This window comes from Centroberyx affinis, unplaced genomic scaffold (genome assembly GCF_046629955.1).
Source record: "Centroberyx affinis isolate AG114_WGS23_722 - 3 ecotype Tasmania unplaced genomic scaffold, CSIRO-AGI_Caff_v1 ptg000429l_1, whole genome shotgun sequence".
In the NCBI taxonomy this organism is placed as follows: domain Eukaryota; kingdom Metazoa; phylum Chordata; class Actinopteri; order Beryciformes; family Berycidae; genus Centroberyx; species Centroberyx affinis.
In genome coordinates, this window is record NW_027279093.1 from 20336 (window position 1) to 40576 (window position 20241).

Genomic DNA, 20241 nt, shown 5'->3' on the forward strand with positions numbered 1-20241 from the left:
CATCGTTCAAATTAGAGGCTGCAGGTGGAACGCACATAACTGCCAAGCACCGGTGGAAAGTAACTAAGTACATTTACTCAAATACTGTAGCCTACTTAAGTACAATTTTGAGGTACTTGTACTTTACTTGAGTATTACCATTTTATGCTACTTTATACTTCTACTCCACTATATTTCAGAGGGAAATATTGTACTTTTTACTCCACTGCCTTTATTTGATAACTGAAGTTACTAGTTACTTTGCAGATTCAGATTATTAATACAAAATATAATCAACTAATATATTGTGATGTATTATTATAGATTACCGTAAGATACCCAGCAGTATATAAAGTAGTGGAAATCAGCCCCACCTTTTCCAGCTGCAACATTAAAGTGATGCTTACACATTAATGCATCAATAATTATAATTCAATAATATAATATATACTGTATTATTCTGAAATGGGCCATTCTGCATAATGAGTACTTTTACTTTTGTTGCTTTTAGTACATTTTGATGCTAATACTTTTGTACTTTTACTTAAGTAACATTTTGAATGCAGGACCTTTACTTGTAACAGAGTATTTTTATACTGTGGTATTTCTACTTTTACTTAAGTAAAAGATCTGAGTACTTCTTCCACCACTGCTGCCAAGATGCCTTTGGATGGATATAGTGATCCATCGATTATCCATCGATGGATGACATGGATGGCTGTGATGCTCTGATTAAACAATAACAAAACAAACATATCTGACTGGTAAAAGCAAATTGACCTCAGAATAGAGGTGAGCATTGCTTCTGTGTGAAGAATGAATGGAATTATTCTACTGCGCTATCTCAATTTGGCCATACCAGTGATAATTGAGCTTGATGCATTGTTTCTAATTTTATATTTCATGGCAAGATGTGGCCTTTCTTATTCCATACTGCCAGTCGAGCTGTTTATGTGGTTTGCCTAATTTTGTCCTATGAAAATCCTGGGAGTTTTAGCTTCCCCATGCGTGATGCCCTAGCGCCGCCTATGAGTACCATACATAGACATACCTTGTGGTTTTCCATGCCCCTAGACCACTCTGATTCACATATGCAGTAGTATCTCAAATTCTTATTGTCAAAACAAATTTCTGCTGGCTACTGTGCCCATGCAATTCCCTTTCATGCCCAGCCATGGTGCCCACATCCTGTGATAGTTTCATAGTTTCTATAAAACATCATCTGTCCTCTAGTAATTAGCAGGTTTTCCTCAGCAGGAATGTAAACTCAAGTCTTTTTTTCAGTAGCCCTTGGTAGCCGCCAGAGACTGCTGCTCTCAGCTGCCCCTCTGGGCCATAATTGAAACCTTATGTGGATCAGGTGGAATTCTGGGCTTTTGGCCTCACCTCAAAATCCCAAAGTGTGTTATTTTCTCTTTCTTTTTTTTTCTTAGTTTCTTTCCTCTAGCCAGAAGCCAGAAGACTCTTACATCAGCCTTCGTTTCCTCTCTCTGTGTCTCTCTCTCTCTCTCTCTCTCTCTCTCCCTCTCTCTCTCTCCCTCTCTCTCCTCTCTCTCTCTCTCTCTCTCTCTCTCTCTACCTCTCTTCCTTTCCCAGAAAGACCTTCCTAGGAAGAGGTCAGTGACTTTCAATGCTGAATGCATCAACTCACAGTAGATGTGGAATATTCCCTGCGACAAATGGTTTCCAATAAGGAGGAGAGAACTTGCGAAAGTAAGTCTTATCCATATTGTTCTCATCTGTGACTGATAATCCTGATCCTAATGTGGAAAGTTTGTCAGTTCATCTCTATTATATAACATCATATAGGGTGAAAGATCATACAGGTTGAAATAAGTTAGAGGGCATGGAATATATCATCTAGACATATTATATAGGTTGAAAAGTGAGATATTCTTGCTTTGTTCTTATTTCCCTTGTATTTACTTAACAAATATACAGAAAATGTTATTATTTGATACAAATTATTAGGGTCACTGATCATCATGCTAGTTCATGTTTTCAAAAGGAAAACATTTAATGATTATCTAGACAGTAATGAAAAGTACAATCCCGATATGTTATGTCTTGCTACTGTAGTGGTGTGATATATTAAATTCTGCATATAATGGACATCTTTTTTAATTTCTTGTAATATTACATTCATGTATGAAAGACAAAAAGGCTATAGTACTGTAATTTTGTAGATTTATTTTGAGGAACCCAAGGCAGGACCACACAAAACTCCAGAGGCAGCGTTTTGCAGTTCGACAGTTTGTACACTATCACAGAAACACACTGTCAGTACTTTTCCCCCCCAACTCACATTTTTGGTGAACTCACCAGATGAATGACTGTAAGTACAGCAGCTGAACAGTAGTCTAAGTTGTGCAGAGCAAACCGGAGTGTGCTACAGGCATAATTCACTGAGACCTTTACAGGCCTTTTACAAGGTAAATAAAACGAGAGCTCATACTGCAGGTACTGTGGTGGGAGAGCAGCAGTCACTTCAACAAGGTTACAAGGAGGACTGTGTGTGTGTGTTTGCCACTGCGGATCTCACCAGGGTTTTAGGAACGTTCAGCACCATACAGAACCAATACTGACAACCAAAAATCACACCAATGAAATTGTTATCATGTTAATCTACGAATTACAGCACTTTAAATTTAAATTTGTTGACGTTAAATTTCAAAACTTACATTAGGTTAGATAGCCAACTGCCAATTTTGATTACTATGAATGTATATGAATCAGAGGTGGAGACTCGAGTCACATGACTTGGACTTGAGTAAGACTCAAGTCACAGTTTTAATTGCTTGAGATTTGACTTGACTTGGGTTCTGGTGACTTGGCACTTGACTTTGACTTGTACTTTGATGACTTGAAAAGGTTTCTAAAGTCTTGACAAAAGATCTTGTGTTTGTGTAAATGACTTAGATTGGTATGAAAATGATTGAATTTATTGAAGTTGAAACTCATGATGCTGTTACCAGGTTTTTATCCTATTAAAACCATATTGCATTGAAAAGTCCTAGATATTTCGTTTTCTTTAAGATATTAAATTGATACTGGACTCTTGATTTGTTCTGACTTGACTTGGTGTTCTACATTTAGACTTGAGACTTGACATTAATCACATGGACTTGACTTGGACTTGACTTGGTGTTCTACATTTAGACTTGGGACTTGTGCCTCAAGACTTGAGACTGACTTGTGAATCGAGCCGACTTTGCTGATATGAATATTATGATGACTATGAATGGTCGGCTGTACCACTTACCACTGATCTACAAATGTGGCCTTGATGCTAAACTTTCATTCAGGTGTGCAGCTCCTTGAGATGAGATGAAGGTGATGGAGGTTCAACAGATCAGACACCAAGTCCTGTTTATCCTGCTGGCTGCCACAGTGCAATCTCAAGTCAACCCAGGTATATATTTATATTTTTTGGCATTTAGCTGATGCTCTTACCCAGAGTGGCTTGAGTAAGCAGGACCGGGTTCAATATTTCACTTTAGGACACTCACTCTGACAGGACACATTGGCTGTCGCCAGGACCGAACCTGTGACAATTTGATTATGGCATGGTCCCCCGAACCGCGAGGCCACTCTGCTTACTGTGCAAGCCAATCAGTCAATCAATGATACAGTGAGTTTAGTTTCATAAGTGTATGATCAAAGCAAGAGGCATGAGGCGGTCAGCGCGGATGTACGGTAGATAAGCTTAAAATAACGTTTCTATATTCCTGAGGGATATGCAGGAATGTTGACATGATGGAGATGGAAAGCAATTTCAGGTGGGTGGGCTTAGTATGCAAGAATGTGTACGTGTGTGTGTGTGTGTGGTTTACCTAATGGTCAGACAGCAAATATCCCCAGAAACAGGCAGACCTTTCACAGGCGGGGGGCATTCAGGGAAAAGAAAAAAAAAAGAAAGAGTTTGAAAAGTTGTAGGTGTAGAGGAGAGTGGTGAGGGAAGGCAGCTAGAGGCAGAGTGAGCAAAGGTCTACGCTTATTAACACACACACACACACACACACACACACACACACAGCAAAAAGTTTTCACAGTAAAAAGCTTATTTGTTCTGCTGCTCTCTCTCAAAGTATATGTGTAGGAAGGTGAATGGGAAACAGACCGGCCTTAATTATCAGGTAGGGAAGGTGAGAATAAACAGTGGCACTCTGGTAGATGCAGTGAGTAGCAGTTTGGTCCATGAATCACATTAAAATCATTACTTCTATTGTTTTCAAAGTTTTCATTTCATTTTGTCCAGTGGGCACCACACTTCTAAAAAGTTAAATCACGACTTCCTCTCGTTTTGGTTCTGGTCGAAAATGATGAAAAAAAGGGGACGAAAAATAAAGAGTAGGCAGCTCTGAGGCCACTCCCGTCTCATTTTGCTTAGACTGGCACCTACACAGTGATGCCTCTGTTTGAGTTTAGAGGCCTTGCAGGGCTGCAGGAAGGGGACTGGGGGAAGGGAAGAGCTGTCCACTTAACACTCGACTCCTCATGTCCTGCAAACACCCAAAATACCAAAACTCATATAGCCACACGTGTGTGCATGCACGTGTGACCATACAGGCAACATACTCAAATACACACACACAAGATAGTGTGTCCTATATAGTCCTATAATGCACAAAGGTACATTTAATTTCATACACACAACATACACCAATTAACCAGACTTGATATCATGTCCAAAAATATATCTTTATGATTTTGAGGTGATGCGTGTGTATCGTACCTGTGTTTGTAGAAATGTGTCGCTATCCTCTTGGTATGACCGGTGGGCAGATTCAGGATGAGGACATCTCCGCCTCCAGTCAGTGGTCTGAGTCCACTGCTGCACGATTTGGCAGGTACTGTATGTGCAATATTAATCCATTAATCCAATCACCTCATTCAAATTTCTATGATTTCTTCATCTCACTTCATTTCAAAAAGTGATTTCATTTCATTTAGTTGGAGCAACATAGTATGCATGTTAAAATATCCACACACGTGCATTTCTGTACTCAGTGAATGTGATTATCGACTGTTTTGGCTCGTAAGTCAATGGTTTGTTTACGATGCTTGTGAAAACGGCAATCCGCAAGTAAAACACATCCCGTCCTGTGAACCAGAGGATTTTTCCCAGGAAAGACACAAACCAGCTATAGATTTACTTATTATTGTGTTATATCATTCAGCAATAGAGAGGAGTAAAATAGACATTTATTTATATGAAAAGGTTGCAGATTATAACTTGGTGAAATCACAGAAGGAAGGATCAACCTTAAACTCTCTTTGTTAAATATCTTCTCATATATCTCAATATCTTCTCTCGCACACATGAATTCACCACCATAATAGAAAAGACCATGCATAGTAGATAAATTAACTGTCCCCTCCTTTCTTATCCCCTCTCCCTTCTCTTCCCCTCTCTTCCTCCTCCATTCATCTCAGCCATGTATGTGTGATTATGTTTTATGTCTTATGAATCGTCTGTACAGTATATTGTGTCTTTTATTGAGGCGCTGCAACACCATTTCCCTTTAAGGGATAATAAAGTTTTCGACTACTACTACTATCTCTTCATCCTATACGAATTTTTTTTTTCTACTGTCCTTCCTTTCTATCCCTTCCTCTTAATATTCATCCCCCTTCCCTTCTCTACCTCTTCTCCCCTCCTTTCTCCTCCCTTCTTTCACTCACTCCTCTCCTCTTCCTCTCCCCAGACTGGACTTTGATAACGGAGATGGGGATGGGGCTTGGTGTCCTGACATCATGTCAGAGCCGGACGGCCTCAAAGAGTATCTCCAGGTGGACCTGCGTTCGCTGCACTTCATCACCCTGGTGGGCACCCAAGGGCGCCATGCCGATGGAATGGGTAATGAGTTCGCCCAGCGATACAGGATCAAGTACAGCCGTGACGGCAGCAGCTGGGTGGCCTGGCATGACAGGAAGGGTAGGCAGGTGAGCGGGTCAACATAATACTGCATATTACAGTGTATGATTACTAGTTTTGTAAGAGGCAGTCTTATCCACTCTCAGTTTGAATCAGTGCATTTAAATCAGATTAGGTGATCATTGGCTCATTTTGTATCTCTACAGCATAACCACAAATAAGGCATTTAAAGGTGCTACATGGACCATTTTAACATCAATTAATCATTACCACATTCATTTTGAGACATTAGCATAATTGAACAAGATCCATCGGCAAGAAGATTGGCAGCCTCTGCTGGCCTCCACACTGCATTTTATATCGTGTGGCACTGGGTCGGATTTTGTGGGAAATCTGCTGGATCGCTTTACACCACAACACAGCAAGAAGGCCGCTGTTCTCAAACAGAGCTAAAGCTTTTAGAGTTTGTTGTAATGACAGATGCTGGAACGAGTAAAATGCCGATGGACGCCAGGGAGGGGGAGGAGGGACGAGCAGCAACATCCTCTTTGCAACAGTACGCAACAGTTTATGGGAAATGCGGTCTTAATTTTGAGAAACACTGGCACTAACAATACCGCTGGCGTGAGACAGAGGCTACCAATCGTCTCAACCATGGTCTCATTTATGCCAAAGTTTCACAGTTAATTTGAGAATGACATATTGATGTTTAAAAACTGCAAGCAAATATTTTTTGTCACTCAGCAACCCCGATTCCCTGCAGCAGCACACAGATTTTTGTTCAAGGAGTCAAAGCATTAACGCTATATATGTATATTTAAACAGTTTCATTTCTATCCCTGGCATGTTTCTCTCAGTCAGTCTGGCTGATGTCATCTTCCTCTCCTATGCCAGGTCATCGAGGGGAACAGGAATGCCTATGATGTGGTGCTGAAGGATCTGGAGCCACCCATCATCGCTCGCTTTGTCCGCTTTATGCCTGTGACGGACCATTCCATGATCGTGTGCATGAGAGTGGAGCTCTACGGCTGTGAATGGCTGGGTTAGTCGTAACTCTCATACACAGTGCAACTTTAGTAATTTTGTAAAAGTATCTTTGTTTGTGTGAATTCATTCAGACGTTTAACGTGTTAGTGATTTTGCTAATGAAGGCATGCAATCTGGACATTGACCATAATCTTTGACCTTTGACCTCTTTCAGATGGCCTGATGTCTTACAGCACTCCAGATGGGCAGCAAATGGTCTACAGAGGCCTGGATGTTTACCTTAATGACTCTGTGTATGACGGAGCTTCGGCTGAAAGGTCTGGGTTTTACCACTACTTCTATAAAGTAGGCCACAAGCAGCACTAACTTTGATTGCTGTTCTATTGTTTTAATTACTTTGTGTGAGTGCAGTAAGTTTATTACCTGAATGAATCTGAATGAATATCATCAACATGAATGAATGGAAATATGGGCCATAAGAGTTTTTCTTTGAGCTGAATTATATCTAGTCATCAATTTACAAATCTGTGCACTTCTCAATTAAGTAAATTCTAAATTCTTTTCTATCTTTCTATCAATCCATCATCCATCCATCCATCCATCCATCCCTCCCTCCACTAGTCTGACCAAGGGCCTAGGCCAGCTGACAGATGGTACCTGGGGTCTGGATGATTTCCTCCACAGCCACATCTATGGCATGTGGCCGGGATACGACTATGTGGGCTGGACCAACAAGAGCTTCCCCAAGGGTTACGTGGAGATGGCCTTTGAGTTTGACCACGTCCGAAACTTCACCTCCATGAAGGTCAGAGGCCAATGCAGGGGGAGAGTTGGGATTATTCCATTAACAACTTAATAGTGGAAGAGGATTTTTCAAACTGCTGAGCCATCATTAAACTGAACTGAGCTGTGCTGTGCTGTGCTGTTCTGTGCTGGCCTATAGGAGCCATCCTCTTTAGCTGCTGTGCAATGTCAATAGGAAATAAAATTGAAGAATAGGTGCAGGATAGCCTGGTAGTGTGAACATTACCTGCTCTGTATAATCAGCCTATTTGTCATGGGTGAGTGCTCAGGCTAGAGATCAAAGATGGAAGCTCAGGTTTGTTAGCTGTAGCCCAGCAAGACCAAGTCATCACTACACCATCTTCTATAGACCCCATTCAAATTCTAATCATTTATCTATGGGCCAGTGACATGACATGCATTTTTTGTGCCCAAATTCATTATTTTAAATAAATAAATAAGTAAATAAAAGAAACACATGCAATATATGAAATTATTCTACAATATGTACTTCAAGAGAAACCACTTTCATTTTATTGAAATGCAATTCATTTTTTAAGTTTTGATGTTCCAAAGTCCAAAAAATATCAGTAGTGGTAAATATAACAAAAGTACATTATTTGTAAAAAAAATAAATAAATAAATAAATAAAAAAAAATATATATATATATATATCTTCAGTTGCACTAGTTGACATTTTGTGGGTGATAAGAAATCTTGTTAAAACATCAATTAATTCCATCTTAAAAACTATAAAGCAAATATGTATAGCCTACATAGGATACATTCCTATGGACTTGATATTGCATTTGAAATCCATTTCGGTCATTCTGGTCATTTTGTTCTCTTTTAAAACCTTGTCTCATCTGTCATTGACCCATTGCGATCTGCCATCATGCGTCATGTTATATACTCCCTCCCCCCTACAGGTCCACTGCAGTAACATGTTCAGTCGGAGGGTGAAGATATTCAGACAGGCCGCCTGTTACTTCCGGTCTGGACCGGACTGGGAGGCCGACCCGGTGTCCTTCAGGCTCTCCGCTGACCGTGTGAGCCAAAGCGCCCGTTTTGTTACCGTGCCCCTTGGGGACCGCACAGCCAGCGCCATCAGATGCCGTTTCTACTTCAATGACATTTGGATGCTGTTCAGTGAGGTGGCCTTCCAGTCAGGTAAATGGGACTAGATGTGTGTGTCATCCTCCAGTCAGTGCCTTTAAGTTCCTCCGGCCTCAGGAGAACCCATAATCTCTCTCATTTGATTTTCCAGACAGTGACTGTGACAGACGTCTGTCCCACATATATGGAAATTTTAACTTTTGATGTTTTCATGGATTTTCCCCAAGCGGTGCTGCATGAAGAACATGGTTACTGTAGAGCTGACTGGGTGAATAGCTCCTTTTTGTCTGACTCTACATCCTGAGAAAGTGATTTCCTATCCACACCCGTCCTCTTTCTCTTTCTTCCTCTTTCTTTCTCACTGCCAGGCTCAGCGGTGTACAACACATCTCTGACTCCTCGCAAACGTGGACACCCTACAAACACACTACCAGGTCAGCAACAGAAACACAAACCCAAACCCTTATAACCATTTTTTTTTGAAGGACTGGTAATAATTATAGAGAAAGGAAAGATAGACACAGGAGATAATGCCCTGTCAGGGTAGACTGGCAAGGTAAAGCAATCCAGCAAGGTAAACAAAAAGCTGGGCAAACTATAACCTCCAGTCGGTGATCATCATAAGGCAAACAACCACTGATATTCTGTAATCAAAAATCAATTATATATTCATAAAAACATTTTTCCATTTTTCCTTAAAAGACCCAATCTTCATATAGCTTGCATTGGTTTGATACTTCTTACTATGATTAATACTGTGAATTTCACACCATAAAGACTTATTTCTGCCTAAAAAGGGTGGGTAATCTCTATTGCACAAATAAAAAGGTGGGTCAACTGAGTTTAACCTAAACTGCTTTTCTAAATAAACAGTGCCCCCTGCTGTCAGTAGGGAACACTACTGATTATTATAATGAATTCCAGGCTTCTTCACTGCAGTGAAACATGAAGGGGATTACGCAATGGGAATGTAATTATACTGTGTTATAATTAGGACTTGAAGTATGATGGCTATTATTCATTAAATCAAACCCATCTGATCCCCTGACTCTCATCTGGTTTATTAGGGGATGACCCTACCCATAAGTTGGATGACAGCAACACCAGGATCCTGATTGGCTGCTTGGTGGCTATCATTGCCATCCTGTTGGCTATTATCGTCATCATCCTGTGGCGGCAGGTCTGGCAAAAGATGCTTGAAAAGGTGTGAGGGGGATTTTTTTGTTAATTTACTTTATATTTGGTATATAAAAAAATATCTTTAGTGTTGATAAACACTAAGAAGCACACACTTTCTGGTAATCAGGGGTTCTTTACAATAGTGATGACTTTGTTAATTTGCCAATTGTTTCTTCCTTCTAGAAAATTGAAACAACTTACATTAAGAGCATCCAAAGCTCCAACACTGAGTATTATTACAGACACATAACAGTTAACAGCAGCTCTCGACTGCTGCCTGCTCATGTCCTTCTTAGGCGTCCCGTCGCATGCTGGATGATGAACTGACAGCCCGGCTTGCGGTCCAGACCCAGGCCTTCTCCTTCCTCCACTCCTCTCTGTCCAGCGAGGGGGGCTCCAACTCCAACTCCACCTACGAGAGGATCTTCCCCCTCTGCTCCGACTACCAGGAGCCATCCCGACTCATCCGGAAACTGCCCGAGTTCGCTCAGTCCACCGAAAACCTCGGTGAGTTGGCAAAGCCATACATAATGCCATGATATCTTGGAGGTTGGCTACAGCTGCTGCAGTGTGTATGTGTGTGTGTGTGTCCACAGCAGGCCCCAGCGGCTCCTCCAGACCCGTCCAGGCCAGCGGTTCAGACGGCGCTCCCCACTATGCGGAGGCAGACATCATCAGCCTCCAGGAGTCTTCAGGCAGCAACACTTACTCCATCACAGCCGTCAACATGAACCTCTTCGCCGGGAGAGACTCGGCCATGAGAGAGTTCCCCAGACACAAGCTCACCTTCAAGGAGAAGCTGGGAGAGGGCCAGTTTGGAGAAGTAAACTTAACTTTGTGGCGTCGCTTCAATTTCTGTTTGTTCTGGGGTTTTACAAATATGCTTTAAATCAGAAATGATTACTCGAATCAAAGGGTTATTCTTTCTTTTCCAATGTTATGTTAATGTGGCTTTATAGCTCTCAGTCTGGATGGTGGATGATGGATTTCACTGTGTGGTGAAACTCCAAACATGAGTGTGAAGTGTAATGAGTATGAAAGGGCGATAAATAGTAGGTAACACTTAATGGGTGGTATTAAATTGAGCTAAATAGACGGTTGTAAGTGGTGCCAAGTGGATGATGGACTGAGTAAGTGTCTTTTTTTAACACAGGTGCACCTGTGTGAGGCGGAGGGCATGCAGGACTTTCTGGATGAGGATCTGTCTATAGAAGGGAGCAGTGAGTCACCTTTGCTTGTGGCTGTAAAAACACTGCGGGAAGACGCCAACAAGAATGCAAGGTACTAACATTTGGTGACCTCAATTCATTTTTTTGTGTGTGTTATTGTCCTGTTCTCATGCTTAACAACTATAAGAATAATTTCTGTGTGTTAGAATGGATTATGGGTGGCATATTGTGTGTAAGCTGTCATTATCTCTAACAAGTGGATCCAAAAAGATAATATTTTCTTGAGGATTTATCCCGCAAACAGGTGGCATCCCTGCACAGCTATGTTAACTAATCTCCAGCTGGTTGTTATTATTCATTTAATTATTCACTCAGGCAAGCAGGTAATTAATCAGTCTATCAATCAATCATGATTCACAATGATTACCATCCCCGCTGTGCTGCAGGAATGATTTCCTGAAGGAGATCCGGATCATGTCTCGTCTGAGGGACCCCAACATCGTGCGTCTGCTGGCGGTGTGTGTGGACACGGACCCTCTGTGCATGATCACTGAGTACATGGAGAACGGAGACCTCAACCAGTTCCTCTGCAGTCTCCGGCTGAAGGAGGGTGTTGAGGAAGACAAGAAAGAAAAGGAGGGGAAAGAGGGGAAGCTAGACAAGAAGTTAAACAACATGGCTATGGTCAGGTAGGCCAACACTGGGTCTGTCCATATCATGACATTAAATTGTGTAATTTGAATTATTATTAAGGGTATAATATAAATGGTATAGAGCCAACTGTATAACACTACAACTACACAAGGTTAAAGAACCAATGACCTGTTCTCTCTTTCTCCTGTCTTCTCCTGTAGCTACAGTAAACTGATTGGCATGGCGGTACAGATTGCATCTGGTATGAAGTACTTGTCCTCTCTCAACTTTGTCCACCGTGATCTGGCCACCCGCAACTGCCTGGTGGGTAAGAACTACACCATAAAGATCGCTGATTTCGGCATGAGTCGGAACCTGTATCGGGGGGACTACTACCGGATCCAGGGCCGGGCCGTCCTGCCCATCCGCTGGATGTCCTGGGAAAGCATCCTGCTGGTGAGGGCTCTTAGGAATGGGGACTAATGTGGATGGAAATCTAAAGTAGCCCATTTAGCCCATCTGATTTTTCTAAATTGTCCACACTTTAAGTGGGGGAAATTAAGTTGTCATTGACAGTCAAATAGCTCTGGTTGGTTGGTGCCTAAAACCCCTACAAAGTTCAATGACATCACATATAAAAAAGACCAGGCAAAATGAAACATGTGTTCCTCTTTATTGTGATCCTGTATTCTACTTAATGTACCCAGCAAATATATAAAGAAATAGAAGTTAATAAGGCAACTGAGGGGGGAATAGATTAAATGCTGCAATTGTGCATTCATAATACCATGTACTAATTGTAGTACTAATACTATGTACTAATTGTAACTTACTTGACTTAATGATATTGTAGCTATGTAATTCACTAGCCTAATCCCACTAAACTACATCCCAGCAACCACTTGAAGTCAATGCCAGACTGTGTTTGTATATAACGTGTCATCTCTCCCAGGGCAAGTTCACCATGGCCAGTGACGTGTGGGCATTCGGCGTGACTCTGTGGGAGATTCTGACTCTGTGTAAGGAGCAGCCGTACTCCCAGCTGTCTGACGAGCAGGTTATCGAAAACACAGGCGAGTTCTTCAGGGACCAGGGCAAGCAGGTGAGGATTACACAGCTTTATCCACAAGCAATCCACCTAATACTAAAATAAATCATTTACATCATTACATGTTGCATTTATAACATCAATAAATCATCAATAAATCATTACTACATTCAAGATGTTAGTATTACCATAAATTAACAAGACCATTGCTGAGAAGATTGGTGTCCTCTACCGGCCTCTGCATGGCATTTTACATTGTGTGGCACTGGGTCTGTATTTCTTTATAGCACAAAATAGGAAGAGGGCCGCTGTTCTTCCAATGCAAACATGGCTGTTACCAAGGGTGGTTCTCAGCTCTTGGTCCTCAAAACAAACACAAGGAGTGACACCCAACATCCTCTTTGTGACAGAAAGCAACAGTTTATGGGAAATGTGGTCTTCATTTTTGTGAAACACAAAATGCTACACATACACACACAGATTCCTTTACCCCCAACACTTCCCTTCGTGCTCCCAGGTGTACCTGCCAAAGCCCCCCTGCTGTCCTGAAGCGGTCTACAGTGACCTGATGCTGAGCTGCTGGAGGAGGAACGCCAAGCAGAGGCCCAGCTTCCAGGAGATACACACTCAGCTGATGGAGAGCCAGGCGTAGCAGATGGTGTCCACGCACATACCGTTCCTCTCTGCCACGCAGACTGATGAAACTTGTGTTCACTTCAGTCTGGATTCATTTGGAACTGAGTCAGAAACAAGAGAGGTTCAGAGAATCTTTTCCATTTCTTAGTAGTGCTGTACTGTAAATATTACAATATGAGGACAAGGCATATAGCTGAACAAGGCCTGACGTTGTAGATACTAATAAATTACTAATATATGATGTGCAGATAAATACTTTACTTTATTTTCTGTTTCTAGGTTGTTTCTATTTTCAGATTTCCCCACGCTATCCTTGTGTTCTCAGACACATTTGTAAATATTTGGCTGTCACAGGTCCATGCCTTCTATACTTCTATAGTTCTACAAAATTCTATAGCATATTTATTAGAAAGTGAATGTAGATCTGTTAATATTGGTATCACTGTTGCTGTTTTTTTTTTTGTTTTTTTTTTACATTATTACGTTATTTTAAAGGAAAATAAAGACATGTTGATGGTTACCTTCAGGAGGAAGCAACAGGCTTTTTTACTCTGCAGCAGTTCACTGTATGATTTGAAAACGTGTCCTTTTGTATAGGCTACAGTTGGATTAATAGATGGATGACTGTATATTGTTGACGTTTATTAAAGAATTAAGATTTTGTGTAGTTGTCAAACCCAAAACTTCCTGTATAAAAAGAAAAATGAATATTAATCAAGTGTGTTCGTCATGTTTCCTTCACAGTATGGCTTTAGTTTTATGCCATTCACTCCATAAAATGCACTAGTGCCACATAACATGAGTTTCCCTTGCGACATTTTCAAGCGTTGCGCTTTTTAGTAATCTTGGGTCCCTTCGCTCTCCGTAGTTGAAGCTGATTGGCCGGCAGTCTGGTGACATCCAATCACACCACGTACAGGCTTCTTCATATAGGCTGCTGCTCTGTTTTCCTAATCGGACCATGGGGCTGTACCTGTACGTTCCTTGCTAGTCTAGTGTCTGTCAGAACTGCTGGAAGTCCGATCATATTGATTATCTGGCTGTGTTCCCCTTTTCATCCGAACCTGCTGTAGACTACAGGGACTCATGGAGAAAGTTGTCGTCGTGACCGGTGCGAACAGGTAAGTTCATTTTCACTCGCGCTAACAGAACGATCACTGGACTCCATCACTGATTTGTTACATTGTCGCAAAGTGACGCCTTCAGCTTGTTTATAAACATTGTGCAACACCTGAGTCTGTTATAGCTTCGCTGAAGGAGAATCCCTCCTGACTAATTAGAATTAACTGCTTATAAGTCTGTGATAAGCTGACTATGATGCCCTGATTCTTCCAAGCTGTAATGACGGTTCACCTATAGATTTATTTATAAGCCTCTGTCGTTCAAAGTCATTCAAACCTCAGTGCTTTTGTACACCCACTCCGAATTACTCAGAGAAGGTGGGGTTATATGCATGGGCACGTGCTTCTGTTATCTTCCCCTATTGGATATCTCACCCATAGACGTACCATTAAATATTCTGTCTTTGTGCTCCACAGTGGCATTGGCCTGGCCCTGTGTGAGAGGCTGCTCGGTGAGGACGGCCTGCTGCGCCTGTGCCTGGCCTGCAGGAACATGCAGCGGGCCCAGGCAGCCCGCTCCGCCCTCCTGACCTCTCACCCCAACGCCCAGGTAGACCTGCTGCACCTTGATGTCGGCTCCGCCCAATCAGTGCTCGCTGCCGCTCAGGTGGTCAAGGCCAGGTAGTAGGAGGGGGAAGGGGGAGGGGTGTCACTCACTGGCCTCATTCTGGTTTCATCTGCCCTGAAATATAAATTATGAATATGAAGCACTCCTTTTGAAATTGAGTCATCCTTAATGTGCATTTGTGTTTTTCCACAGGTACAGCAGACTTGACTATTTGTACCTCAATGCAGGAATTATGCCCAATCCACAAGTGGACATCAAAGCTTTTTTCAAAGGTCTATTTTCTAGGTAAACTTTCAAAGCAAACTTTACTTTTTATGTTGTCTTGAATCCTCAAAGTGAAATAGGCCTAAAGCTAAATGGTTGTATACTAGTGACAACTTGTTCCTGATTTCCCGCACTCTTATGTACTGCTGTTATCTTCCCTCTGCAGGAACGTCATCAACATGTTTGCAACAGCGGAGGGTCTCCTAACTCAACAGGACCGCCTCAACTCAGATGGCATGCAGGAAGTTTTTGCCACTAACGTATTTGGTCACTTCCTTCTAGTAAGCCACAGACCACAAACATACATTTCTCAATTAGAAGCCTAAATTGTGACTTCAAATCACATAATGTGACATAATATGGTGCTTATGTTAAATGTTGTAGAAACATAGTATGCATACAGATTAAAAAAAAAAAAGTAGGAAATCTTGTAGGTTTTTTCAGATCTAAAGGGAAGATGTTACCCCATTCACCCAAGTGTTAACGCCTTGTTTCTGCATTACCATACTCTTTCCTTTTCCTTGCTTAGTTGAGGCAGTAGGATAACTGAATTGTATTGCTGAATACTACAAAGGCATTTATGATGTTTGTTGATTACAGAATTGTCAATGGTTATGTTTAGATTTCAGAAAAAATATTTGCCAACAGTAATATATTGTACGATTTTCAAACTGAGAAATGTCCTCAATCCATTAATTATCATATGTTTCAAATGAGGCTTTGTAACAAGTAAGAAAAAGTTGAACAGTAACAACACAGCTATTATAATGTAAGTCACAAGGCTTTTATAAATAGGCAATGTCCTGAAGCAATGTAGATGAAATGTTTTCTCCACATCTATGATGTTTTAATGTCATCGTAATCCCCGTCCCTGCTGAAGGCAATGTTATCCATCTGCTTGCCCTTGTATTGTTATCTATGGCCCTAACGTCTGTGCTGTCTCTGGTGTAGGTCAGGGAGCTGGAGCCTCTCCTGTCTCAGGCGGATCACAGCTCCAGAGTGGTGTGGACTTCCTCGAGCAACGCCAGGAGCTCTGCCTTCAGCCTGGATGACATCCAGCACAGACACGGCACTGAGCCCTACAGCTCCTCCAAGTACGCTTCAGACCTGCTCAGCGTCGCGCTCAACAGACATAAGAACAGTCAGGTGTGTGTGTGTCACGTACTCCGCAGTTTACCACTGCCGATGTCAAGCTCTTGCTGTGCGCTGGTGACTGCCAGTTGCAGTGATACACTGTGAAAATACCTTGATGTGCTGTATTTTCCCAAAGCCTCACTAATGTATACTATGACAAGTCAAAGTGCCAGAATTGTCTCCTATGCTGTAATCATATATTTTCAAAACTAAAGTTAAAGCATAACTCTGTCCATTTTCAACCTGGATCCTAATTTCTCATAATTTTCCATCATACCATTCCATTCTGGCCAAAATCTTGTCAGTTGCTTGCTTCACTACTTGCATCTTGCTTGCCTGGGTGCACAGCTCTGTCCTATAGGGCCAGTGGACACTCCAAAAATCAACCCCAAAAGTACCCAAAGTATGTCTTTCTCAGCACATTGACTGCTCACTTCGTATTGAGACATGTCAGTAAAAATATTTAAATGAAAATGTTCTTAAGTCATGCTTTTCTCATGCAGTTTTAATGCTACCTCGGCCATTACTTTAGCACTTCCTCCATTACTCTTTGCCGCCTCTTGGCATTGATATATACATTCTTTATTACAGAGTGAGAGCCTACAGTATATTTTGAAAAAGACATGCTTTGGGTGCTTCTGGGGTTGATTTTTGGGCTGTCTATTGACCCTATAGGACTGTGCATCCAGGCAAGGAAGACGTAAGTAGCTTTATACTGAAGCGATTGATGAGATTTTGGTCAGAACCGATTGGTAAGATGGAAAATAATGCAGGTTGAAAATGGACAGATTTATTCCTTACCTAAAATAAATAAATATGTATCTGGTTGGTTAAAACCATAATTTTTGTGGGTTTTTTTCTGATTGGCAGGGCCTGTTCTCCTCTGTGATATGCCCAGGACTGGTGATGACCAATCTGACCTATGGCATCCTCCCCTCCTTCTTCTGGACCCTCATCATGCCTATCATGTGGCTTGTGAGATTGTTTTTCTTTTTCTTCCATCTCTCACAACTCTCACAAAAACTAATGTTCTTTTTCTGACTTGACTGGAGTTTATGAACATGCTAACATTCTTGTATTTCTTGTTGTGCTGAACAGATTAGGATCTTCACCAACACGTTCACACTAACACCGTACAATGGAGCAGAGGCCTTGGTATGTAGTGTGTCTTTGTTAAAATGCTTTTAGGATTCATATTGTAACAATGAATTTTCTATGAATATGGAATTGTGCTTTTGGCTTTCACAGCACTGGCTGTTTCTTCAAAAGCCAGAGTCTCTGGACCCAAGAGCAAAGTATCACAGTTTAACATCGGGCCTCGGAACAAACTACACACAGCCTCGACAGGTAAGTGACTGTAGGCCTGTGCTACCACAGACGTAATACTACTGAAGTCTACCAAAGATGCAATTCATTTAGATCTCCTGTGTCTTTGTGTTCATGTTTCAGATGGATGTTGAAGATGGAATGTCTGAGGTCCTTTATGTGAAACTGGTTGAACTTGAGAAAGTAGTTAGAAGGAAACTGAGTGAGGAAAATGCTGACATGGAGGCCCATCGACAGTATCTCAATGAGACCGAGTAGAGGTGTGGCCTAATTTCAGTGTGATGGAGGGAAAGTGTTGCTCTCTGGAAATGCACCACATGCAGTTTCTAATGGGTATGTGCATTTTAGCACAGCCATACTTCTACTTCAATTAAGGTCACAACCTGTTCAGATCTGTGTAATGGGACCATGGATCATATCTACAGGAAGACAGTGAAGCCACTCCTAAATCACATCAAAAGAAGTTGGCAACATAATACACTGAAACATTGATGGTAGAAAAGAGACCAGGCTTGGACATCATTGACGTCTGTTTAAATAATCAAACACAATGAAGTGATCAATGGTGCTGATTCACTCCCTCTGAGTTCTTTGATTCACATTGCTCTTATTTTCCAAGAGCTTTTTGTGGATTTGGCTAAATATGAATAGATGATAATTGTGCTGCTATTACTCTTCCATAATTACTTATGTAACCCACGGTGCTCTCGCCATGCAGTTCTGAGCATTAAGAGATAAATTCAGGTCAGTCGGTCAGGGGTAAGACACTTTATTCCTCTATAGCTGTGTGCTATTTAAATCCATCACGGTTTACAGCACTTGAGAAGATAATCATGCCCGTTTATTGAGCAATATCTACTTAATAAAAGGAAGCCTTACTGTGAAAATGAAACCATAAAAATTAATAGTTACACCTCAGCTGCAACATTCCACACACCTCCAATAATCCCCTTCTTGTATTCAGGAAATTTTTCTTTAAATTGACTATATCAGAGGAACTTTTACTTTTTTCTAAGTAATTTTTTTCTTCTTCTTTGTTTTGTTTGAGGTGTCAATTATATTAGTTAATTATTTGCTATTTTAACTTTCACAACCTGTTTTGAAATGTTTTTCTTGCTTGCCCTAGCTTGCAAACCCATGCAATGTTGCACTGTACAGAATCTATTCTTGTTTTTACATTTTTGGCCAATAAAATGTAATTAATCAAGGCAATAACACTCTTTGTCACATGGGCTGACATGCCACATTTTTCCATCATTGAATCAAAACCAGCTGTCTCTGTGTTCACACTCTCAAAAACAATCATTTTAGGGTTCACCAAATGCTTGAGATCCAAAAAAGCAGCAGTTGCTCTCGTCTGTTGTGTTTTTCTGTTGTAATATAGATACCGCCGCCTGCTGTGGCCTAACCTGATAGCGATATCATGTTTCTCTCACGACAGGCTTCCCAGCGTAACCTTACCAACGTTAATGAGCTGTTTGTTTATGCTGTGGTTTCCTGAGGCCTTGCACCTCCTCCACCACCAGCACCAGTTGTCATCTGTGGCTCTAGTGCTCACCAGAATCCATAAATCATGATGCACAATTACCTGAGATGAATGGCTAGTTTAAATAAATGAAATGACTATCAAGGTCAATAATAGGCTGTCAGGACAAAACAAAGTGTATGAATGAATCCGGTTTCAACTGATTGAGGAGGGCGTAGTTCAAAATAGCACACTGCAACACAACACTGCCTTGTGTCAAGATCCCTTATGCACTTAAGCTTTATGTTACTGATATCCTCTGTTGCTCAAATTTCAAAACTGCTTCAGGGCAACATCAGGGACGGGCTATGCTATGCTCGCTAAATTGCTTGTCACATGAGTCATGTGGCTTGTGGCAGACAGCCTCCAACGGCTGTCGTACTGATTTGCAACTTATTTGCTTTTCTTTTTAACTGTGAAATAACTCAAAACACAAGCTCCATCCTACATGACTTGGTGTCTGTGTATCCTTCAGGAGTGTGATGACAGCTGTAGAGCTTCCTTTATGGTGTGTTGGAGTACTGATTCTACAGAAGGCAGACTTGTCAGATATGTTACCACCAGCTGTTTCTCAGCATGCCCCGGCTTGCCCTGCCCACACCATTTGCTGCTTTTTATAAACTGACAAATCCCACTTAATCTTCTGATATGCATGTCTGTAGGATCAGCTTGGGGTCACAGCTGCACACACAGTGTACTCCTAGACAGTGACATTGTTTATGAAAATAATCATAATCATAATAATTGTATCCATGTAGTGCTTTTCAGGATCCTCAAATAAACTTTACAAAAAAAAATATATATATATACATCTTGGTGTATGATTTTGGAAATTTGTCTGTAAGCAAACAATGGGGAGTTTATTTCAATACATCCATGCATATTTTTTTATTTT

The 20241-nt window shown here is 41.3% G+C and overlaps 1 protein-coding gene and 1 pseudogene across 1 annotated transcript; both read left to right on the forward strand.

The window, feature by feature from the left end:
* The first annotated feature begins 1580 nt into the window (after positions 1–1580).
* Positions 1581–14046, forward strand: LOC139642051 (discoidin domain-containing receptor 2-like; annotated as a pseudogene).
* A 330-nt stretch (positions 14047–14376) lies between these two features.
* On the forward strand, positions 14377–20112 carry LOC139642056 (3-keto-steroid reductase/17-beta-hydroxysteroid dehydrogenase 7-like). Its single transcript, XM_071516758.1, has 9 exons — positions 14377–14529; positions 14947–15150; positions 15290–15382; positions 15528–15642; positions 16313–16507; positions 17366–17470; positions 17594–17650; positions 17744–17842; positions 17945–20112. The coding sequence occupies exons 1-9, from the start codon at positions 14495–14497 to the stop codon at positions 18077–18079; spliced, it is 1038 nt and encodes a 345-aa protein (XP_071372859.1). The 5' UTR covers positions 14377–14494; the 3' UTR covers positions 18080–20112.
* Positions 20113–20241: the final 129 nt, after the last annotated feature.

Excerpts from the sequence above, each read along its gene's own strand:
- LOC139642056 (XM_071516758.1), top strand. The coding sequence starts at position 14,495 with ATGGAGAAAGTTGTCGTCGTGACCGGTGCGAACAG. Across the intron at positions 17,471-17,593 it reads TCATGCCTATCATGTGGCTT|ATTAGGATCTTCACCAACAC; the intron begins GTGAGATTGTTT and ends TGTGCTGAACAG. Across the intron at positions 17,843-17,944 it reads ACTACACACAGCCTCGACAG|ATGGATGTTGAAGATGGAAT; the intron begins GTAAGTGACTGT and ends TTCATGTTTCAG.